At 40.1% G+C, this 25,912-nt stretch overlaps 1 protein-coding gene across 1 annotated transcript in view; it reads left to right on the top strand.

The window, feature by feature from the left end:
- Myo81f (unconventional myosin 81F) overlaps positions 1-16,735 on the top strand; it is a 38,765-nt gene extending 22,030 nt beyond the window's left edge. The window contains exons 4-15 of the mRNA XM_076378456.1: positions 5,264-5,516; positions 6,420-6,754; positions 7,011-7,493; positions 7,809-8,709; positions 8,778-9,030; positions 9,150-9,185; positions 9,407-11,044; positions 11,119-11,308; positions 11,392-12,838; positions 12,920-13,197; positions 13,277-13,726; positions 13,818-16,735. Coding sequence (XP_076234571.1) covers positions 5,264-5,516; positions 6,420-6,754; positions 7,011-7,493; positions 7,809-8,709; positions 8,778-9,030; positions 9,150-9,185; positions 9,407-11,044; positions 11,119-11,308; positions 11,392-12,838; positions 12,920-13,197; positions 13,277-13,726; positions 13,818-14,030 — 6,477 coding nt within the window. The 3' untranslated portion in view covers positions 14,031-16,735. The remainder of the gene's footprint in view (positions 1-5,263; positions 5,517-6,419; positions 6,755-7,010; positions 7,494-7,808; positions 8,710-8,777; positions 9,031-9,149; positions 9,186-9,406; positions 11,045-11,118; positions 11,309-11,391; positions 12,839-12,919; positions 13,198-13,276; positions 13,727-13,817) is intronic.
- The last annotated feature ends 9,177 nt before the right edge of the window (positions 16,736-25,912 follow it).

Genomic DNA, 25,912 nt, shown 5'->3' with positions numbered 1-25,912 from the left:
GATAACCGTAAATATCGTTTCTTCTCTTCCTTTATAGTTCCAATTGGAAATTAGAAATAGTTATAGAATAAAAAGCTTTCAAAATGGGCTCAGAAGAGAACAATTAAATTATGGATTTTCGTTACAAATCATATTACTCTAACCATCGCTTCGTCATTTCATGAAGAGATCTCTCAATTCGTCCATTTTTCACCATCCAATTCAACCAACTAAATGAAACACATAAACTTCCGAAAAACTCGCTCCTTGGAAACTCTTCTAATTCAATTTACTCGTCCTTGAGCAGTCAAAGTGCCAATCTATAGCTCCAAAGAACCCTACTTTCGCCAAGCATTCAACAAATACTCTTATTGCCTAAAAATCTCACTTCTGAGGAGAAGAACGGCATTGTTATTACAGAACAACGTTCTCAGGCAAAAAAGAGAGCATTGTTTATCAGCCACGTTCCAGGGACAAGAGGAACTGGAGCGTCTCGATGTTCCCCCGTCTGTATGCGCAGCAGTGTCGATCAAACGGCACATTTTTATCTCGAGGAGGCCATTATGCACCGATCGATCCGAGTATTTCGAGGTAATCAACCGCGGGATTCTTCACCACGGACGATCGTCCAAGTAAACTGGACCAGCCTTCACTAGTCTAACGATCCATCCAGGCTGTTTCTAGTTGCGAACCGATCTTGCGCCATTTTGTCCCAGAGCCACATCGCGTCATTTCACCCAGCTGGCCCGTTTTGTTCCACAAGGAACGTCAGCCCCTTTTTCCTCGAGTCTTGAAAGAACAGCCCAGGATTTGGTCACGTGAACCTTCGACCGATTCCTTGGGCTCTCATGCAAATAAGTCGGCTGGGCTTCTTTGAGGGATGGTTTACTCTGCTGGGGAATTCAACGAACACGCTTTTCTATAGACCTTTCTATACTTCTCGGTGCTCCCCAGAAGCATTTTTGTCCTGACGAAAGTTTACCTTCGCGATTGTTGGCCCCTCTGCACGGTTCAGGCGTCAAAGTCGAGAGCCGTGCCTGGCTGCATCTCTTGATGCGTGAAATTTGGCTAGTTTGAGCAGGTGCGAAATTAGAGGGGAAAGAATGAAGTGTTTATGGAGGAGTTTAATTGGACAGGGGTCGATTGGCTTGAGGGCTTATTTTTTATTGTTTTTGTTTTTAATACAGAGAATTGTCTACTCAGTGGACAGGTGTCCCCTTTATTGACATTATCATATGCTTCGAATCCTCCAGGAGTTATTTATGACAAACTCAATGGAGGTCTTTTAGTCGCTAAAAGAAGCAGGCGTGGAAAATTATCTCGTTCCCAATCCTCCCTCGTACGCAACCCCGTTTCTGTTCATCTTTACACGTCGTCGGCCAACGACTCCCAAGAAGAGGGGTCGTAAGCACGACCCCAGCCAGTGTCCTGACACGAGCCGTGGCCTCTAGTTGGCGAACCATGCACTGATTTTGCAGTCGCAGCTGCAGGAATGAAACGAGGACACGACTTCGTCCCTCCTGACTCTGTGAGATCAAAACATTCGCAGAACTCTGCAGGAGATGCACTTTAATTTCTTATCACTTGATACTTTTCCTCTTATGGGTGTAGGTTACTTCTTCAAAAAGAAAAAGTTGTTTTTGGGGAAATTAGAGATTTGTTTAAAGTACATATACTACTTTGTTCGTATAAGCATGATATCAAGAATTATTTCTCTATTTTTTGTGTCCTCTTCTGTGTCAAGATTTGTATAATTAATTTTAGAATTGCATTTTTTAATACGCTATATATGTTATATATCAATAATGCTTCTGTGTATGAGGATATTGCAATTGGTAGACCTAGATACATTTCATTCCATTCGCCCAATGGGTGTATTCTTCAACGACCCTCGAGGCTGATAGATGACACTCATACGTCAGAAATTTCATTTTCACCAGCTGCGCTTTCGAAGCAGGCAGATTTGCAATAAAAGTCAGATAGTAACGTGAGAGCTACTCAAACATCGCTCTGGGTAACGTATGGCACTAAAAATTGAAGTTTCTAAAAAGTAAAACAATCAGGAGAAAGAGGGTCGAATCTTTCTGGTCATGCAAGCCGGATGTGCTTCTTAGATAAGATACTGTTGCTAGAGACTTCCCTGCAACAGGCACCTGGAATACGTCGCATATTCTATTTTTACTAACATCATTTATTTTCTCAAGAATTTAAGACCGCGGTTAAGTTTATCTTTTGTACAAACACGCCCAACGATAATTCCCTTCGAAAATAACCGATAAGGGTTCCCCGTGTCTTTGTGTGGCATTTACATGCTCCTTGGATTCATGTGCGTCATATTTCAAGGGACGTGCCACTAGCTGGTGGAATGGGCAGTTAAATTCAGGGTACGCCAGGCGACTGTCTAAGAACCGAGTACGCTTTCCAAATCTACGAGACGGAACTATAAATAAAATATTTCTGTTTCTGAATAATCTGGCGCGCTTTGACCCCTTAAAAGCCTCTGAGTAATTATTTTGATGTCTAAGGGATAGGTGGCGTACTTCGATATGCGATATGCATTCCAAATGGGGAATCCTAAGAAAGGGATTGTTTATGACCACCAATGACATACGACTTACTCCTACGAAATTACTTACACTTTACAATAAAACAAAACGATTTTAAAATAGATAAGAGACAATTCTTGAGATAGAAAGAACTTGAGGCTCTTAGAACTTTGGAAAAATTGGAAATTTGATACCCTTAGTGGAGAATATCGAAATAGTTTCGAAGATGTGTATGTTAATCCTTTTATGCAAAATAAGACTCGGATGCAGTACTTTTAAAGTACCAAACAGATTAGTACAAATGGGCCCTGTTCTGCATTGGCATGTCAAGCCACAAGTAATTAGCTTTAATATATTTCAAATAACCTATTTTTGCAATTTATATAGCGTAAGGGTTAAAAGTAAAATATAACCTAGTTCGATTAAAACACAGGAGTTAATTAATTATCTAATTTTCAGTAGATAGAATCTGAAATGAGTAGTTACATGCGAATATTATTAATATTTGTTTACACTCAAAATTGCACATAGAATATAAATAGAAAAAACAGAATCGTTTGATAAGATAATTCATAAAAATAATTCTAGGCTTCAAAAAAGGTATTTATTAGTAAAAATATCATTAATTACATTATTTTTAGTACTACTTCATTCATAGCTCGAAATTCGATTTTTTGTAGGTTAACACACTAATGCAGAACTAGCTCCAAATAATACTGTCACGATATTATAAAATTTTCTTCTATGTAAAAAGCTACCCGCTAACCACGCGCTTTGGCGGTAAAATTAAAAGTCTCGCAAAAAGTGTTGATTCCGTTTTGAAAGGGTTAAATCTCGACACGCCCTCCCTCTCCCGGCCAAACGACAAAGTAGAACGGAAGGATCTGGTCGCGCTGTAATCCAGCAGCAGCCGTCGAAACGTTGTAAACGCGGCTTTTCGTTAAGGGTTCGTGGTGCACAGGTTGTGTGCATACGGGGTGGCCACAGCCAAGCCGAGTGTACTCGTCGGCGGTTCATGGAAATGGATCAAGCGTTTCGATGAATTTTCACGAGCTGCCGAGGGTTAGCGGGATTAACGTTGCTCTCTCTTTCTCTCTTCCATTGCTTTTGCAATTGCGCAAGGGACGTCTGACGCGAAACTGGGTTGCACTACTTCGCCAAGTCTGGCCGCAACCGTCGAGATGTATGCATGTAAAGCGGCTCGGGTGCAGCGTGCATTATGCATGGGTGCACGGGCCGAGTCGAAACCCGTCTAACAGGGGAAGTTTCTCTTGTTAAAGAATTATGAAACTTCCGGGGCATGTAGACAGTGTTTTGACAAATGACGCTATTCTTTCTTGTCGGTCGGGGACCTATTTTCGCGAAACAGAATCGAGTTTTGAAAGAAGTTACATTCATTTTTACCGTAGTCGAACCTTAATTAATTTCTTACACTTTTTAACGTAGTTTGGCTAGAAATTTAATTTCAATCTTTGGTACCTTTTTAGTAGAGCTTCTGCTGTACTTATATATTTCTGCTTTATTTCTATTTCAATAAATTAATTTTCTGTGCAATCCAATTTCGTAATTTAACGCTTCTAAAAGAGAATATGAAAAGTTATTCATAGTTTACTTAAACTGAAGTTGTCCTGATGAACATGAAATAGAGCCATCTTCAAAAAAATTATAGAACTGAGTTATCTACCGTGCATTCAAGATATCTAAGTACTTAATAAAGTTGATTCGCGATGAAGGGGTCAGTTTATGGAGGTCGTAAACGCACGTCGTATTCTCAGCTCCGTTTGAAATCGAACTATTGATGTACATGCCTTTTGGTGCCGCGATACAATCTCCCAAAGGAATCAGCAAATGAAAGGGGCCGATGAAACTCGGTCGTTGAACGTCCTATCGAATGACGTGCGCAATTAATCGGGTTACCGGGGTCGTCGAGCCCACCTCCATCGCCCTTAATTCAAACCTATTGGATCATCGGAATCTGTTTGTCGTGGTCGATGCGTTTCGTAAGTTAATTAAGCGCAATGGACCTGCGAAATGAACTTTCGTATCGCGGTAAAAAGAAAACTGTCTTATGCTTTTAATACGGATTCATTACTATTGTACATCTGGATTTTTATATTAATAAATAAAGTAGCATTATTTCTTGTAAGATTTTACCACCATAACTTACTGTTTATACTGTATTGTTATTATTGTCTTTATAATCTAAGTCTGCTACTACTATTATTATTAAAGTTTATGTCGACTTAAGTCTTAGCAGATAATGATTATTCTGGAACCAAACGTTGTGCTGTAATCTAAATATTAATAAAATGTTTTATATGCTTCTAACTTTCTATTGAAAAGAAAACTTAGTAGTCTTAATATTTTAATATTCAGAGTATATGTTACCTGTTATGAAGCAAATAAGTACAGAATCCTAAATAAAGACATAACCTTTAAAAGACCTTGGAGAACACCTGCAACCTTTCGATAACCTTAAAAAATATGCTTCACTTTTGAGGGCGACCTTAAAACACAAAATAGACCTAGAAACCTTAAAGAACAAGCTTGACTTTCAAACAAGTTTCCTTGATAAGCTTGAAGAACTTAACCTTAAAGAAGAAGAAATGAGTCAGGGTACAGAGCGAAATTGAGCACAGAGTAACATTCGAGTTACTCGTGTTTCGGCGCAGAGCGCAGAAATCTCATTGAATGGGTTGTATAGAAATAGTCTTTTTCATCGTTTTTTCTTTCACTAGGAATACGTGAATCGATACCATGGACAGAAAATGGGCTCTCTGGAGCCGCACGTGTTCGCCTTGGCAGAGGCGGCGTACAGGTCACTCCAGGACACGGAGAGCAATCAATCCTGCGTGATATCTGGCGAGAGCGGCGCTGGTAAGACCGAGACGACGAAATTCATCCTCCAGTACCTTTGTTCGGTGACCAGCAATGTCGACACGTGGGTGGAACAGCAGATCCTTGAGGCGAACACCATCCTCGAAGCTTTTGGTAATTGGACCTCGTTAATAAGCAATTAGACGTTAATTATATTACAGCACAGTTTACTGGTAGCGTTCATCGAGTTCTCCTTCATAAATTTTGCCGCGCAAACGCGTCGGCTCCAAGTGCATAACGATGTTGAAGTTTCATGAAAATTCATTTGGAAAATACGCGAACGTTGGCATGCAGAAAAGTCAAGAAAACTGAGTTACAAGCATTTAGGAACACGATGAAATTATATTTGAGAGAAAAGTAGCAACGTAACTGAAATGTATTTAATTAGAATTTTGGAGACTGTTCTAAATTGTTTTTGTTAGTTTTTTCAAGTTTTTCATGGTACAAGAGAAATCTGGCAGAGGGGTGAACGTAAACAGACGAAGTTTTTTATGGAAGGGGTTAATGAACGTTATTCCTAATGGCATTTAAAAATAAAAAGGGATTCATTACTCGGAGTCAAGAGGCCGAGAGCGAGTCAGGTGTTAAATGCAGAAACGAGGGGTAAAAACTGGGTCAGCAGAGGAGAAAGATTCAAGGGGTATCATAAAAATTGTACCGTTTGCTTTCGCCTTTCGACAAAGAGCAACGAAACACACGGAGCTGTAGTTTCTTCGTTAAAATCTCCCTCGTTATTCTCCGTCCAATCGATATTCAAATGGTACACTACTCTCTTATAAGCGCAGGAAAACGTAAACGTTTATTCAGAATTCCCCTACGTTCATTCTTTTCAACTGATGTTATATACTTTTTAAAAAATAATTTTTTGTATAAAGTAAGTACAAAATAGTGTCAAGGACCTGAATATTTGGAAACAGACTTTTAAGCTGCATTTCCATTATTATTACTTTTGCTATTACTACTTAATTAACTAATTTTCATAAAGAAATACTGATAAGCTTTTCCGTTCTATATTAGGTAACGCGAAGACCGTGAGGAACGATAACAGCTCCCGGTTTGGCAAGTTCATGCAAGTGTGCTTCGACAGCAAGTGGATGATCAAAGGGTGCATCATCCAGGATTACTTGCTGGAGCAGAGTCGTATAACTTTCCAGAGCGCCAGCGAGAGGAACTACCACGTGTTCTATCAGCTGGTCGAAGCTGGCACGAGGGATATGGAGTTCGCAGAACAGTACAAACTAAAGCCAGCAAGCCACTATAAGTATCTGAATCAATCCGGTTGCGTGAAGATCGACGGGATCTCCGACAACAAGAAGCTGGACGCACTTAGGCTCGCGTTTAACGTGCTGCAGGTAATTAAGTCGCTAGAATGATATCACGAAATTGGATTGCCGTTAATTACCAGTTGCTTGCCTGTGAAGCGCGTTTTATGACTGTAATTTGAAATAAATTATGATAGAAGTTATATTAGAGCTGCTATTTATTAGGTACACCTAACGAAGTCTAATAAGTAATAGCATCTTTAAACATGACAATCTATTTAAGTATGAAAGTAGTAATAATTTGAAGTGTCTTCCGGTCGTCTTAGATATTCTTTCACTTTTTTAGGTCGCGCCAGAAATGTGTGAGGGTATCTTCAGAGTGCTCTCCGCTATTCTATGGCTCGGAAATTTGAATTTCACGGACATCGATGGCGAAAGGTGCGAACTGAGCCAAGAGGACCTTGATATTGTTGGAACGGTGGCTCCTCTGCTTGGTCTTCAGGTCGAGGATCTCACCAAAGTGGTTCTGATACGGCAGATAAACGTGCGCGGGAATATCACAGAGATACCTTTGAAAGTGCAGGAAGCCCGTGAAAATAGGCACGCGATGGCGAAAGCTTTGTACTCGAGAACATTCGCCTGGCTTATCAACCACATCAACAACTGCACGAATCCTGGCCAGGACAGCTCTAGGTTCCTCGGCGTTCTTGATATATTCGGCTTCGAGAATTTTACTGTGAACAGCTTTGAGCAACTCTGCATCAATTACACGAACGAGAAGCTTCACAAGTTTTTTAATCACTATGTGTTTGCGTTGGAACAAGAACTTGTAAGTGGTTTCTCCGTTCAATTCTATTTTTACTTATTGAAGTCTGTGATAGGCTTAACTCATAGGACTAGGAGTAGAGGACTAGTTACGTCATTAATAGATTGATCTAAAATTAAAAAATAAAGAATACGTTTAAAAGCTTTCAAAATCTAATAATAGATCAAAGAGTCCATAGACAGAATTTTTTTTTTATCTTTTTTGACCAATACAGTAACAAAGAACCTGGGTTTGCTCCATCACTCGAGGGTTAACAGCAAAAACATTGGCTTGCTTCAAACTCAATTACCCTAACGCGTGGATCGTTTTGAATTTCAGTACCGGCAGGAGGAGATCCAATACTCCCATATCACCTTCACGGACAACACCATGTGCCTGGAATTAATCGAGAAACCTCCGCGATGTGTTCTTAAATTACTCACCGAGCAGTGCCATATGCCGAAAGGGTCGGACCTAGCTTACCTGACCAACTTGCATGCCGAATTCGAGAACCATCCCTGCTACGTGAAAGGTGACGATCGACGAAAATGGGAGAAGGAATTCGGTGTGAAGCATTACGCGGGCTGCGTCACGTACACCGTAGAGGGTTTCGTAGACAAGAATCGAGATGTTCAGCAGGATGTGTTTTTCGACTTCATGTCGAGAAGCACGAACGAGTTTGTGCAAGAGATCACAGTGTATCAAGACCTTCTGGGATGTACAGTGGCACGTGCCAGTGGAAACGCTACCACAATGTCCCGTGGAACTTCCAAAGGCAAGCCAACGCTCTGCGATTCCTTCAGACATCAGTTGCAAGCTCTGGTCGATGTTCTTCAAGCCACCACTCCTTGGTACGCGAGATGCATCAAGCCTAACATGCAGAAAATGGCTAATCACTATGACGAAAAGCTGGTTCTGGATCAGCTGAAGTATTTAGGCATGTTGGACATCATTCGGATAAGAAAAGAAGGCTTTCCTATACACATGAGTTTCTATGATTTTATTGCAAGATACCGTTGCTTGGATAAAGGACGGTTTTCTTGGTCTTGCGATGAGAAAGAAGCTGTTAGGTGCCTGATCAGTGGTCAAGGGATACCGGAAACGGAATGGCAGATAGGGAAAACGAAAGTGTTTCTGAGAAGCTATGTACATGAACCTTTGGAGGACTCTAGGAATCAAATGGTTACCAGTAATGCCGTACTTATACAGAAAATATGGAGGGGTTACGTAGTTCGTCGGGGTAAGTTATACTTCGTAATTAATTTTATAAGCTTCTAGCTTTATTTCATTCTCTATTCTCCCACACAGAATACAAACGCATAAAGGATGCTGCGCTCAAGGTACAACACGCCTACCGAGGTTGGAAGCTAAGAATAATGTTCATCAGAAAGCGTAGAGCAGCTATCGTCATCCAGAGTCACTTACGTGGTGTGTTTGCCAGAGAAGTGGCAGCAGCTCTTCGAGAGATGAGAAGAGTGGATGAAGAAATGAGGAAGAGGGAGAGACTAGAAGAAGAAAGGAGACTGATGGAGGACAAGAAAGCATTAGAAGAAAGCCAAAGGTAAAGGGAATCAAGTAATATACTGTACACCTTACTTCGATACCCGAAGTGCAGTGACGTCCTCGCGGAATACTCGTTCATTTGTGCGTTAATTGCGTTTCCATTTGTGTCCCTTGTAGCGCGCAGTACAATGGTATTGTTGGAATGGAACCAGGGTAAGTTCGTCAGTAGTTTGAGCGACGAATTAAAACCCCTTGCCGCATGATGAGCTCTCAGTAATTGCTCTTAACATAGATGCAAAGTTTTAATCTCACCAAATGTACATCAGCACACGTCTCACGTTTTCCTGACTAATCCATGCGCTTGAAAACTAATCGTAAGATACTTCCAGCAAAATTTAACTTCAATTTCTCATGTGCACCGTTCAACATTACAGGAAGGCGCAAGAAGAAATCGCTGCTTTATCGCAAATGGCAGAGCAAATGAACTCAAAGATGGCTGCGTCGGACTTGCAGTCGGTGGACCTGGACAATCTGTTTTCGTTCCTTTCTGACGTGCAATCAACGAAAGGCAATCAAATCATCGAGGAAATCGGCGAACAAATGGACGAATTAGTCGAGGATCTGGATGTGGAATTGGAGACTGTTATACAGCAGGAGCTGGAGATGAATGCGAAGGCAGAGTCCAAAGCGAACACTCCGAACGGACAGGAGTGTCCCTCGCCACCTCAACAATCCCAACAGCAGCAACAGCAAAGGATACCTTGTGGAAATACTACCAAGCTTGGCCAACCGAGTCTTCCAGAGCCCACTGAACCACCGCCACCTCCACCACCGCCTGCTCCACCTATAGCGATTAATGGAGACTCATCCACCGATAATGGAGAGCCAATTTACGAGTCCGTTTTGCCACGTGAAGAGAACAGTCCCAGTAGCCCTATAGTGGTAAATGGAAACTCTGGACCTTTAATGAACGGCGAAACTTGTGGCTCACCTCCTCCTGTACCAAACAACAAGGTTGTGAAAGAGCAAATCGCTGGCAGCCCACCCTCCAGGCCAGAGTCCAGGAACTCGAACAATCATCATTTGCATAATCATCATCAACCAGTACCTCAACAACAACAAAATGGCCACGATCAACAGCAGCCGCAGTCTCAGCAAGTTCAGCAACCACCTGTCGAGCGCGAACAAAGACGCAAATGCAGAGTGGAGCGGAAGTTACAGGAACTGGAGGACAAAAAGGAACCTGACAATGAAATTACCTATCATGATATCGTAGAATTCGCGCAAAATTACTTCAACAGCCACGAAAGATCGCCAGAAGGTACGATAATGGCTACGCTCACTAGAAAATCACGTGGCAAGAGCATCGAATACATTCCAAAATACGAAATGGTGACATACTACAAAGGCTCCAGTATACCAAATTCTCATATTCATATGTACGACCCTGATAACGTTAACGTGGCGTGTTCAGTCTTTAGGGACCTCTGCAAATATATAAGGGGGGAAATGAAATTGGATCAAGAGATTGCAACTATTCAAAGTATAATTGGTTACGGCATTGAACGTGAAGAACTACGGGACGAAATTTTCGTTCAGTGCATGCGTCAAGCGACCAACAATCCCAATCCAGAATGGGCAGAGCGAGTCTGGTTATTGCTTTGTTTAGCAATCGTAGCTTTCCAACCCAGTAAATTGCTGTACAAGTACTTCGTTTCCTTCTTGCGAAAGAACTTGGCTCTAGAAGGCAAATTGAGGCAATATGTTCAATGGTGTGTGGATAACTGCAAGAATATGAAAGTTTCGTGCAGGCAACACCCTCCTTCGACAGTGGAGATTGCAGCTATGAGGCGACTCGGTACCATAGTTTGCAGATTCTTTTTCTTGGATGGGAGGACCAAGGCGATCGATGTACATCCGACTGACACCGCTGCTGATGCAGTTGCTAAATTGGGTGAAAAGTTGGGTCTTCGATCTCTGGAGGGCTGGGCAATTTACCAAAGCAGGCCAGATGGCGAAGAACATGTTCGAGCACATGACTACTTGTATGATGTCATAGCTGCTTGGGAAATGTAGGTATTTTCATTAATTTTGTTATACTGAGAAATTCATGTATTACTAATTTACTTGATCGACGTGTTCTCAGGAAACAATGCAAGTTGAATACAGCGCAGTCCACTTTCTCAACACTGAGACGTGGAAACAATGCTACTTTAGGAAGCGGTGATAATCGATTCGTCTTCAAACGCAGACTGTTCCGAAACACCAGGGAGATATCGCAGGATCCCGTGGAAGTTAACATGCTGTATGCTCAAGCCGTATATAATGTTGTCAAGGTATGAATATAAGTAACTATTTCACTTTGTTCAAAGTTAATTTGTCATTTATATTGTAATTTTGTATCGTTTTCAATTTTCAGTGCGACGACTTCCCAGTATCCGAAAAGGTTGCGCTTCAGCTCGCAGGTTTGCAGGCACAGGTTGCCCTAGGTGATCCAAAAGACAACGATCGATTGGATTACTACAGCGAAGTAGATAGTTTCTTGCCCTATCGAATAAGCAGAGCCCGTGGCGATGATGTCTGGGTGCCAATAATAGCCCAGGCTCACAGACAGTATGGTGCTGGTCGAAAAGAACTGGCAGCCAAAGTGCTGTATTTATCTTGTGTGATGCAGTATCCACTTTATGGAACAACTATGTTCAACGTCACCTATCGAGGATACTGGTCCTATGGTAACAAGTTGATTCTAGGCATCAATTGTGACGGATTGATGCTAATTAAACCAGACGACAAGTTCGTGCTGTCAGAGTATCGCTATCAGGACGTGGAGAGCATTATGCTGGACCCAAGTGACTCTTTTATAACGCTGTCCTTGCTTCGGCATAACCCTGACAGCTCCCACAAGTGTTTCGTTTTCGAAACTACGCAGAAGAATGAAATAGGTAGTTTGATTGTTAGTTACTGTCCAGCTTTGGCAGGCTGGATCACCGAAAACGAGGTTCCTACTAAGAAGCTCAAGTGCATCACCAATGAAGATCGCATTAGACTCTATCACAATTTAGTCAATTGTCGTAGAACACTTGTCGATGCGGAAATACTGCGAAAACCTCAGGATTCTGGTGGTGGTTTCCTTAGAAATACGCTTAGGAGGCTATCGAAGCACAGAATAGAGAAGCTCAGGCAAGAGCACGGTAGCGCAACTGATCATGGCGAGACCTACAAAGGATTCCCCTACGCCTATTGGGCTTTCAGTAGACAGGCAATACCTCAGAGTCTTTCGAAACTGCCTGACCCTGACGAGCAAGTGTCTCTCAACGTGTTCCAGTTGATCTTAACTTACGCTGGTTTAGGACAGAATGGAGACACAGTTCGTAGAGTGGAAGATGAACACGTGAATCTCATTCAAACTGTGATGGAGCGATGCATAAGAAAGGAGAATCTCTTAGGCGAATTGTATCTACAATTAATTAAGCAAACTACCGATCATCCTGATCCTAATAGTCGGGTAAACCTTAGGCATTGGGCGTTGCTCTCCTTGGCTTGCTCAGTGATCTTGCCACCGCAGAAGGTCATTCGAAAGTACCTCATAGCGCACTTGAAACGTTGCGCAAGTGACTACGTGACCGAAGAAGGAAAGTACGCCCGATTTGCTGAAAAGTGCCTTTACAAGACGCAGGGCACGCGAAGAAGACAATGGCCACCGAGCAGGGAGGAAATAATGTGCACTATAAATCGCAGGCCTATCTATGCCAGATTCCACTTTATGGATGGACAGTACCACGCTGTTGAGTTCCATCCGTCGGCGACTGCTAGGGATGTCATGGAAATTATTAAGACTAAGATTGGCTTAGAAGAAACTGCCATGGGTAATTAAAATTAATCTACAATGCTACTTCTGTATATCACTAGTTGGGTCTTAAACTTTAAGACGAAATCTTAATTTCTAGGTTATGCGATTTACGAAGTCTTAGGGCCAACCGAAAGGGCGTTGATACCGGAAGAAAAAATAGCAGATGTAATGTCGAAGTGGGAACGTTACAGAACAGCTAATGCTCTGCAGAACCAATCACAGAGAAAACACGCACATCATTTTTTCCTATTTAAAAAACATTTGTTCCTTGATCAGTACATGAATCTCGACGATCCGGTTGAAAAGGAGCTACTATATCATCAAGTGCTGCACGACTTGCGTGCTGATCGATTCCCTATCACTGAAAAAGAGGCTGTAAGCAATTCTTCTCTTACTATTCATATCATGTTTTATGTAGTGTCATAAGAAGGGGGTTATAACAAAATTCTTTTAGATGATGCTCACTGCCCTACAAGCACAATTGGAACTCGGCGATTGCGAAGACGCCGTGTTTGACCACGATTATCGTACTATATCAAGCCACTGCCTTCCTGCAAGACTGGTACCAAATTTATGCGTAGAAGGTGTTCTCCAGCATCATCAATCTTTGCGTGGCATGACACCGCCAGAAGCAAAGAAAGCCTTTTTAAATTTAATCCAGTCGTGGCCGCTGCATAGAGCTACCATATTCGATGTTATGCAGTCGTTTACTTCTAACTGGCCACGCGTTCTCTGGTTGGCCGTCGACCAGCAAGGACTCCACCTTCTGGAACATCGTTCCAGAAACGCTCTATGTACCTATGAATATAGCAGTATTCTCAGTTACAGCCCAGCTGTTAGTTGTTTGATGATTATCACTGGTACTGACAAAAAGCAAAGTAAAGTTATTTTAACGACATCCCAGGTAAATTCTCGACGATACTTAAATACAGTATAATTATACTCTTTTTGATATTGTTTAATACTTCTAAATTTAAAATATCATCTAATTTCAGGCACATCAAATAGCGAATTTAATTCGTGAGTACATGGACGTGCTCCAATCCCCGCCAGAAGTACCAAAGAGAGAATCCATAACTCAACAAATAACTCAGCAACAAATCCAACAGCCACCAACAAATATCCCCTCGGCTGCCGGTGGTCGCAAATCTCGACCTGCTTCTGTATTACATAGAGGTGCTCCAGTGATACAATCGCAAGCTAGTTAAAAAGTTAGGCGACCCGTTTAGGTGCGACACTGTTTCACAACCTGATACGCGAATTGTTACCTCAAATGTACAATATTGTTTCACATTATTCATTGAACTATTGTAAGTTTAATCTTATCATAATCGTGTTTCTACTTTTCTCTCATTTTCATAGCATCACATAACTTACTCATTACTAACTCTCGTAACTCTTTATTAGTCTTTTATACTTCTACAGTTTTATATACTATATGTCTAGATTTAACTGTGGATCGTACAATGAATTTTAGTATCAGGTTGTAGTATCAAGGTGTCTTTGTAGTTATTAATGCTTTATTGGCAAGGCCTATCAGGCGGCGAATGATCTATCGCCGTTACGAGACGGTACTAGCCTAGAAATACTTCTTTCTTCCAGTATTTATTCAATTTAGCTTAGAGCTCGGAAAGCGTTGAAAGAAAGTAGTTGCCGCGATGGAGAATCGAGTTAACAAATGGACCGATTGACAAATAACTGCCATTTACGATTTTAAAAAGCTGGTAAGCTGTCGAAGACTTCTATTTCCATTTTTGTCTGATATCGTCGTTGCCTTTTTTACAAGCGTTTATTGTACCGTTTTTTATACAATTTTTGCAGCGTATACAACAGAATCGTGAAATATCATATAATTTCGTATCGTTCGACGAAGAGTGATTATCAAATTTCCAATTTCCGCTGTTTCATTTGGATCGACAACCGCCAAATTTATGAATTCTATAGTCAACTTTGCTTCCTTTGTTAATCACTCTGGCGATACCACGAGTTTCGACACTTCGAGGCCACCACATTATAATCGACGTTGACTCATGTATTAGACTTGCGCGAAATTTAAACACAATTATACACGCTACTATACTTAGATACAATATTCCAAGAAAAATTTTACTGCACGTATAGCAAACGGTAATGTAAAGACTATTAACGAGGAACGTATCAAGTTAAAGGCGTATTTCGATATAAATTTTCAATCACATTTTAAAATGAAAGTCGAACGATAATCCGAACTTCGTTTTCTCTAGACAATCCTTCCGCGCTGTCGTCGCTTTTTTCGTAAAGCTTACAATTGTAATGGAGGAGATAATTGTGCACGCGGAAATAAGAAAAGAAAAGAAAAATCTCCGTGATTCTGACGCGATCGCATCGATCGAAAATGCCACGAAATTGCGTCCAAAAAGAATTTCATTTTTTTAATTCGAGAGTCCTGAGATCGCCCGATATCTTGGCATGTAAATATAAAAATTGAAAGAAGGAAAGCACTTAAAAAGGTAAAAGCATGTTCTAAAACAGAATTCTCCAGTGTTCAGTGATTCTATTTCTATGTAATATTAGACTTACACGTCACTGACATACAAACACGATATCAGTAATTGTAATCTAATCCTTTCGATGCAATCTTTCATACAAATAGTTCGTCACTAATAGCATAAAGAATCGAAGTTCTCTGAAAACCTACACTATTTACAGTTCATGACAGTAGAAAGTACCGCTAGTTTTTACTAACATTACCAGTTTCGACGAGTGACTACTCGTCATAAAAGAAGAAACATTGTACGATATAAATTTTGCGAGTTACAGGATACATAATGACTTGTAAGAAACACTTTTTACGGGCCACAGTCAAGAAAGAGTGAAGTTAGAGTTAAAGAAGCGATGACCTTCGTGAAGAATTTTTTGTCGAACACTGGAGCTCGTCAAATTCTCTGTTGATTTGGACCAAGATTTCGTTCCGATGACTCGACCGATAGCTAGATCCTTAATTACACGCGTTTTTTAATCATTCATAAATCTAAATAATAAAATAGGTGTACCGATTATTGATGATCACAAATCTCTTGAGTTGCAACGTGTCTTGAAATTCGATTTAAAAAGTAATTATACCATACGTATTTAAGGATTGGTCGCATCGATCATGAGACACGGATCGAGAACTCGTTACGACGAAGCAGTAAACGTTGCGATAAATCTTTGTAATTTGTATTTTATTCCCCTATTTCTTTTTCCGGGAGTTTCGCTACGATTCGACGAGTGCAGACAGACAGACAGACTGTGATCCGCTTTGGGTGTCCTTAGTCTTCGAGAGCTGTTTAACGAGTGAGACTTTGTGTTAACTAGTAGAAATGAGAAGAGAAGACGAAGAGGCGACGAGCGTGCGAGCATGTTAATATGTAAGAGAGCGAGAACGAGAGAGTGATAAGGATGAATGGCAGTGTACGATTCTGAAAATGCGATTTGCGACGCATGCATGATACTTAAAAGGGAAAAGAAAAAAGGGTTGTGGCGAGAGGATGTAATGTAAATTCCCTCGTATGTGTAGCTTAAGCGAAAATAAATTATTGTTTGATGATGTTATATTGAAATATTTAAAAGCGGACGATACTGTATATACGTATATATATAAATATAAATAGACACGCATAGACGGTACGCACACATCGCGATGTTACATTTACAATTATACACATGGCCCACACAGACACACACACACATACACACAGAACAAATTTTGTTGTAAACTCCAGAGACACGTACAAAGAGAAACGGAAAATTACACGCCTACATGCGACGAGGATCGAAATTATATATATAAATATAAATATATGAATGAATATATATAGATTATTAATATACTCGAGCTATGTGTAAGGATACAATAAAAGAAAAAGCGAAGCTTTAATATTGCAATTAACTTGAGAAACTAGTCTTTCTTTACGTACCTGAACAAGCATCTACTTGTGGACTGGAGGGTTAAAGAGTGATAGGTGATGGATGATAGCATAGAGAATACTGTCAAGAAGTCGATTAGAAACAAAAGGGTAAGATTAAAAAGTGGTAAAGGTACAGAGTCCTGAAAAGAAGAATTAACCTGTTGCTCCAAAACAAAAAGCTATAAATTCCCTGCACGACCAGCTCGATCCTCAGTCGCTCCTGAACTTCAAAGGGTGCAGATCGTGGTAGTCCCCAGTCGGGTTCTAGGTTATCCTCCCCTGATTCATGCCAAAGGCTCATGGGACTTTGAGGGTGCATCATCCTTGGTCAGTGGTCAAACCACACGCCGGGAGATACAACATCCAACGAATTGCATCATCGAGTATCTTTATTCAAGAATCGAATCATAGGTAAATTTAGGTTTATGACCTACGTCTCATGGGTCTTTGGCATGGATCAGTGGAGGACAACTTAGGACCCAACTGAGGACCACGACTATCCTCACCCTTCGAAATCTCGAGAGCGACTGAGGAATTGAGGGCTGAGGACTCTGAGGACTGTATTGGCTGCGCATGCCTTTTTGAGTACAGACAGCTTATATTTAATTTTGAATCGATATTATAATTATAATTCTTACCGCTCACAGTGCTACATTTTTATTTTATGCACAGACACTAACGTTGGACGTGACACGAAAATGGTAACGGGGTCTCCAAGTCTCTATAGCTCAAAAGATACGTAAAACAGAAAAAGCATAACATGTTCAGTCTGTACCATATATGTATAAAACTATATGGGGCATTAGGTATGCTTCCAGTGAGAGGTCAATGAAACCAACATCAGAGCACAGTATATATCTCTATCTTTTTCATCACCTTTTACATTATGCTCCAGGGAATATAAAAGAGATAGAGCTATATACTTGCCATGTATCTCCATCCTTCCATTTTGACTTCAGCATGCAGTTTTGATGCCCTATATACTTTTATACATATACCCTGTTTATCCTGCATACTCGATGTGTAATAGCTGTTTTCCCACCTAAACTGCAGAATGTGTAGGTCGTGTGATAAGTTTATCGTATGCTACGTCCATGGCCACTCCTTATTCACGATTCAATGCCATTCCAGCAATGGAACCTTGAGTCATTATTTTTGTGGATATCGGTCGAGGTCGTGAAGTATTTCTGGTCATTGTCAAGGACCTAAGTCGAGGCTACGCTTCGAGCGACAACGAGAATCAATTTTGTTGGGACCGTAGTTAGCTGCCATCGACCTCGAGAATAATTTATGTTATATTATATATTATTAGTAGTCGACTCTTTTCTGGGTATGCTTCTATGATCGAAAATATAGGATCTGAAATTCTACATGTGCATGAAGTTTTAGAGACACTGGAATGAAGACTTACACCTCGTGCATAGGTAATAGAGAAGTAGAAAAAATCCACACTCGTTCGGGCATTTCAAAATTATTCCTTATATTTCAATAATCGGATTCGTTACTTAACATACATCGAAAGAAACATCAAGTGCAAAGGGTTCGCTTATCGTACTAGCCTCGTATAGAACTCACTGTTTGTCAAAGAACATCGAAAGCGGTTTTCATACAACGTTGTTCTCTCAGCGCAACTCGTCCCAGTTTCTTTCGGTTTGGGACGAGAGACGGATCTACGTCAATGGGACTGGTAAATGTATTTCCGACGCATTTGCATGAAATTAACGGCTCGATCAACTCCAACGATGCATTTAAAATTCTTTGTTTCGCGTGTGTACACGTATATATTTCTTCGTTCACACAACTACACCTCGGACACCTCTCGGCACACAAAATATATACATACATATAGATCGTACATTAAAATATCGCGTCGAAATATTTTAATATTGTTAGAATCGCGTTTTGTAAATGCCGGTCGGTAAGTGTGTTCTCTACACGAAGCAATTGAACCGTATGGAAAAATGTTCGCTCGCGAGATATAAAAATACGGAATGCTTCGAACAAAATAGAACGAAAATCGAAGTAGCATGGGGATCGCGCAAACGTAAGCAAAACGCATTCGCAATCGTCCAAATATACAATATGCGCGTAACGAATCATAGCCACAGGTATGACTAGACAGCGGACCTCTATGCAATTTATGGGGCCATTAAACACGTAAAATTTTTACAAAATATATACAATATTCAAAAATATACAAAATATAAAAAGTGAAATAGAAATTATAATATTTGAAGAGTGAAACGAATTGTTATTTAGGTTTGTGTCTTTTTACTTGTGTTTATGAAAATACGCATTTGCATAAAAGTCCGCAATCTAATAATGGCTGATACCATAACCTCCGATGCAGTTTTCGGGATCGGATCGGAGATCAAGAATCTGGGTACTAGAATAGAATAAAAATTCCCTATATGGCACTTTGTTATATCATTCATCCTTGTAATATTGACTTCAACTTAACAAAAGTTTTACATGTGCTCTTTATTAATAAATATGACGTTTTAAATAAGGTAGTAAATATATGATGGAAATTCTGTTTCAACGATATAAGATTTACGTAGTTATCTACATAAACGAGAAAAAGAATCGGATACTTTCAATCACCACGATAATACGATCGAAATCGAGCTGGCTTGATTACGCTTATCAGCAGTAATGATTTTTGCACAGGAAATCACCACTCCCCAAGCAACGAGTAACAAGCAGCTGATGTACGATGATATCGATATATTAGCGAGTTAAGGAAAAGTATGATCGTGTTGAAGAGGAAATCAATATCACTTTCCTAATGAAGTTTGCTTCAATTATAACCCCATTCTTGCGAAACCACGATACGAGCCCGATGCATCAATAGAGATATATCGATATTCGGTACCAGGCAATAACATTTTAATAAAACTACTATTACAACTCGTTCTAATTAACGATATATAAATACAGTCGAGAAATAAATAATGCTCATTTGTAACATTCGCTAATATAGCTTTCATTGCGCACGAGCAGGGAAAACATTTTCTAATTGATCCTCCGCACAAATATATATTCGACGCAAGATACATTTGATTCTCTATTTATACTATACTATATTCTATTTGTAGTTCCGTCAAGGGTGGCGAGAAACGAATCCTCTGCCCATGCGCTTCTCTATCACATATCCATAAATTAGACTTCGAACGTCTCAGATCGGCAACAATCACTGTCATCAACACGAAAATAGGCTTAAGTGAAACGTCAGGTAGAATCGGCACAATCGATCAACAGCGGAATATAGATCTCGTCAAGAAAGAAATAACGATTGGACGTATCGTAATTCTGTGCAGTCGGTTACCAGATCGAGCGATTTCGTCGTTCCTTGGAAACCGCGGCTTCTCGCCAGCTTTTGATTAAGTTCTCGTATCCAACACGCATTTCGCAAACGAGGAAAATAATTAACGACGCTTCTTAAACTATGGAGCACCGATGCTGATTAAAATTACGAAGAGGATGCTTAACACCTTGCGCACCAACGATCGTCCGTTTTCATTCGAAATAATTTTCCAGCGAGAAAACGATAGACATAAACCAGCGATGTCGTCACTCTCATCATTAAGGATGATAGAACCATTGGTTCACAAGATGCTAATTGTAACACGTTAATTAAATAGATCTTCTATTTTCTCTCTCTCTCTCTACGTGAACATCGATAAATTCTTAGTCGACAATGTCGTTAAACGTAACATATAACAGCGATTAATTACAGAGTTGCGGACACGCAGATACAGATCCTGACACTGCAATTAAAAGGGGAGGAGAAGCTTGTAAAAACAAGTATTTCTCTTTGTATAAAGTAACAGGCGAAAATAACGCTTTGGCCTAGTCGAGGTCGTCGATCCTCGGTCACGTTCACGCACGTACGATCAGCTGGGGTGCGTATAAAAAAATAAATGTTTGTTCCCTATCAGTTTACCCGCGAAATAGCTTGCAAGCCGGTCTCTAGTACACGATTTCTCGCTTTCACAAGGTTCGATGTACGAGTCATTGAAAGTACTATCAATCCTGATGCAGAAACTGTAATCCATAGCAGAGTTACTGGTAAAAAATGCAAATAATTAATCGAGAAGTTGAACGAAATATTTGTGCGTTTACTTTCAATGAAACATACCTATTTGAGTGCAAAACACTGTGCGAAAGAAAGCGTATTGTTTTGTTGTAAGATTGATATGCGAGGTATAGTTAAGGGGTGCTATGAATTAAAGGGACCACGAAGTACGTCTCCGTGATACGTGACCGGAAGCCATCTTGGTCCCTCAGCAACTAATGTCTCACTATACAGGGTATTCTACGACTGGTAGTGGAAATTTTAAGTGGTGATTTTACACATTAAAATAAGACGAAAATGCATTTGAGGCTTCGTTTTGGAATTATTGATTGCTGTAAGAGCGCCCAAAATATGTCTGACTTGGGATTTATTCTACTGCCGATAGGTATTGACCAGGTTAGGCAGAGTAAAGTTAGTAGGGTTAGTCTCAAGATAGACACATTTCAGACGAATTTCGGGCGTTTTCTCAACAATTAATAGGTCTGAAACGAAGCCTTTTAAATTTTGTCATTCATAATTTTCATCCTATTTTAACATGTGGAATCACCCCTTACAATTTTGGACACTTGTTGTGGAACACCCTGTACATATATGTTTCTCCTGAATCATATCCAAGCGTTACTCTACTCAATAGACGATTCTCTTCATAAATCATATTATACTTTAAAAATGAAAATTCAGCTATTAATGTTAACGCGTTGTTTCTGAGGTCTAAAATTAATACACTTCTTTCATCTCGTAAATTGTCACTTTTTCTGGCACAGTGTTTTCGCAACGTACGATAAATCGTATGCACTGCGTTTTTTATCTTATGTGCGAACGTGTACCGTTGTTAGTTACACTTTATATATACACATTATACGTACATTCGCTTATACATTTAAATAGAGATTGAAGAAACCGAACTGAACGACCGAAGACTAGCTCTGGGAAATCTGACCGCGTCGCAGAGCTTCAATCTAAAACTTCTACAAAGGAATACTAATTTTCGCTAACTGAGGCGACGAAAGACATACGCAGAGAGATTTCGCAAAATCTACGGTTCGAATAACAACAATGATACGGTAACATATAATACTCATGCTAAGAGAAATATAACAGACACTTGTTAGATACTATAATTAACATAGCGATCGCTACCCCTTCACACGTTGAAATCTGAGTAAATTCTCTCTCATCATCTTTTGTCCTCTCTCTCCCTTTCTTACACGGACGGCTGCTGTCGTCGGAGGATACATCTGTCTAAGATTATAATTCCTTTTATAAAAAAAAGCACGTGGAAATCAGTTTCCAGTCCGATGATGCCGACTCGTTCAATCAATGATGGACATCTCATACTTTCCGAGCAAGATCAGTTAAAAAGAGTCTCGATAGCGCAGAATTTCTGTCTAAAGTACTTAAACGGTGTTAAGTAATACTTAAAACGCAGAAACGATTAGCCTTTCGCGTGAACTAGAACGGACTTATCCTTAATGGAGTACTTGAAAATAATGCGCGTCTATAGGTGTTGACATGGGTATGTGTGTGAACGTACAAAAATGCCTAGTTACAGTCACAATTAGTGTATTGACACTAATTTGCTTCCAGTTTCCTTCGCCCTTCTTTTCTATTAATCACCAAACAGGCGACTATAACCAAGCATCTCTGTATCAGCGCGCGTGGGTTTCGATAATCCAATTTCCTGTGTACGTGTGTTCTTACATTCAAATCGTGTGTGCACGCCCCCGTATCAGAGATGTATGTGCGAGCGCGCGCGCGCGCGCGTGTGTGGGTCAAGTGTATGCAAGTATACCAAAAATATAGAGTCGAACTTTTCAAAAATCTACGTCGACCAAAGCACCGATTCGAGAGTTTCTGGTGAACAGCTTTCACCCTTCTTGCCTTCGTTGACCTTTACACTCGAACTCAATTTACATAAATTACAGCTCGCGTCAAGTTAATCGCCGACCACCTTTGTATCATCGAAGGGCCTTGTCTCTTGCATCCCCAGCGGCTCTCCTCGCCGCTCTGAACCATCTACGAACTATAGTCGACACAACTTTTACATCGTCGTTATTATTACAAAGTATAATCATCGTGACCTATAGATATGACGATTGCTTAGTGACACACACACGAAAGAGGAGCGCCGGTGACTCGATCGCGATTTCTCGAAGCAGATTTCCTTTCTGTTGTCTCCTTTAGAATATGTTTACTCAACATTGTGCACAGGCATATATTTAGTACGATATACAGAGCTTGTTTCCTCATATTTTTTTGCTATCTTTTTTTCTTTGTTTTTGTTCACTTTTTTTTGTACGACTTCCCAAATTATCTTTCAGACCCGGGATAAAATCCACGATGTTCGTTTCTTTTTCAGCGACGTTGGTCCCTTTTTTAATTTCTCCTCGACTGGCTGTACGATCTTCGCGAAGGTTTCTCTTCACATACCGCGGTTCCGGCGTTCACAGAAGGAAAAAGCAAACCAAGATCGTTGAAACGGAAAGAAAAGTGACGGATTTTAACACAGGTCTGAAGAAACATAAAGGATTACAACGTTACGCCTAATTACGATATTTATATGTATAGTACATGTATATATATATATATATATATATATATTTATAAATATATCATCTATATATTTATCCACGTCGGTTGTATATTTATAAATATATACATTTTTCTATCTTCCTCTTCATAATATTTATATTAATATATCATCCTCTTATAAATTATACTCTAAAAAGGAAAGGTACCATCGTCGATAGTCACGTGCGACCCTATTTAAAACTATATTGCAACAATGTTAATTCTCTTTTTTTGTCATCTTCTTAATTTCATGTAATGTATATATATATATAGATTCTTTTATGTAACTTTACATACCACTTCATGCGCTATTTACGCACATCGACTGACGCCTCGTTAACGTGGGAACCGTTGCATTTGCTGGCAAACCACAGTTAAATTCGCGCAGATCTCGTTTTTTACCCTCGTTTTTTAGAACGACATCCGGTGCGCGCGATTTAACGAGGACAGTGGCCAACACTTGCCAGCGGAACGTCTACGATGCGTTTCTTCCTTAACACGTCTTATTAATACGATTCTGACTAGCGATTACAAAAAATCTCACGACGAAAACTTATTTATCAGGAGTTTTGTAGGTGGGGTTGAGGGATCGGCGCTTATCAAGAGCACTATCGTCCACAATATACTTGTTTTTTTTTCCTTTTACTTCTATCAGACTACCGTAAAACTTGACTAAATTTACTCCTGTATAACTACTTCCATTTTATATTTTTTTGTAAATCAATTTCCTGCTTTTTAATTTCTGCCCAACCTCTGGATCCTGTTTGTACGCCAAATCAATGACGATAGTTCTCTTCGAGAATCGAAATAAGGAGATATGTATCTAACGAAAATGAATCAAGTTTGACGGACATCCCGTTGACTGTACAACGCGTATAGTCGAACATTTATAGTGTATATATGTCGTTTATGTATATGTATATGTATAAAGATGCTCTCCCGGGTTTTCTCTTTTGCGGTGATAAAAAATACAAACAGCGCCGAAAGATGCACGATCGTTAGAAAAGCTTAACGCGTACATATCAAACTCATCGTTAGAAATGTAAAAAGTAGAAATCAATTTCTGCTTAAAGAAAAAGAAAAAAAAACCAAAATGCCGGAAAAAGTACTATAAAAACAGAGTCCACAAAAAAGATTGACGCGCTCGAAGAAAACTAAAAAAAAATATGTATATAATTTCTACTAACTATGTAGCAGTCTTAACGTATGAATATTAACGCGGCTAAGACGCGAATTTGAAAATACTTGTGCGAAATTACAAATTAAGATTTCGGCGACATTGGGTAAATACTGTGAAAAACAATACAACGTTACTATAAACGAAACGGCACACGTTTCTGAGAACAAACTAATTTCAGTAACGTTAATTATAATAAAGATATATTCCGTTTTTGTCGGCTCGATAACCGTTGCTGCGATATAACAATAATCACACGTTGCTACGACTTTAATATTCCCATCGCGTTTTTTCTTTAGTAAGAAATAGAATCACGAGGCTCGATCCTCTATTATCGATACAGACAACGCTCCGAGCACAGTGGTTTCTTTCGTGGAATTTCGACGGATCCGCGATTCGATCGCATTTAATCGGTTACTACTTTCTACGCGCAAATCGTAAAGCCGAATGGATGTTCGATTTAATCTCGCTCGTCGTATCGATGTGTTCAGGACGGCAATCGTTACGTTTCCCTCGTCTCATTAAATACGCCGTTTCCCAACATGCATCGAGAATCGATTTCCTGACAAAAACGGAGGTTTGCAACTGAACAAAACGTGTACAGTTCTCGATGGAACACCGTGTACGGGGTGCTGCGACTCGCGCCGGAACAGAAACTCGCCTCGCTACGCCTAGTGACGATAGAGTGCTTCTGTTTCCTCTGCCTTTTTTTCTGTTTTCTCCTTTTTAACATACGGATGTAATTACACGATAATCCTAGACGTAACTATAGGTACACAGTACAGCAGTAATTTTCTGTCGAAATAACGCGCGAAACCGTCTTTTTTTAAGCGTAGGCCGGACTAACTCGTCTATCTCTCCTTGTTCCGAATGCACCCTTGCAGGCTCGAAACGTCGAGCTTCGGTAATTTTCTTCTGACTAGATTCACGGTAAGTGCACGGACGAAGACGATCAAATCGAGTGCTGATCCTGATCGACCTTATCACCTCAATTATTTGCATTTGTCTGGCAAATAATTCTACCTGTGACACAATATTAACAAAGACTCTCAAGTTTCCTCAGAACTGTGAGTCAAGTATAACATCCATACTGATAAATTCACAATAATACGAATACTAAGGAAAAGAATCACTATCGATAAGGATACAGCACCCTGAATTCAGTACACGGAGAATATCACCAACACGATCATCGACACATCAATAGGATACTGTGGTCACTGGTCGTAATTATTGCTATGCAAGCAAAAGCTGTAAGAAAGTACGATCAGCTACGTTTACATGTAAACGATCATCGTTCTTCTCCAATAATCGCGACGCCACTTGAAAAAGCAG

Source organism: Calliopsis andreniformis, chromosome 5, assembly GCF_051401765.1.
Source record: "Calliopsis andreniformis isolate RMS-2024a chromosome 5, iyCalAndr_principal, whole genome shotgun sequence".
Classification (NCBI taxonomy): Eukaryota; Metazoa; Arthropoda; class Insecta; order Hymenoptera; family Andrenidae; genus Calliopsis; species Calliopsis andreniformis.
This window is presented reverse-complemented; position numbering and strand designations above follow the sequence as displayed.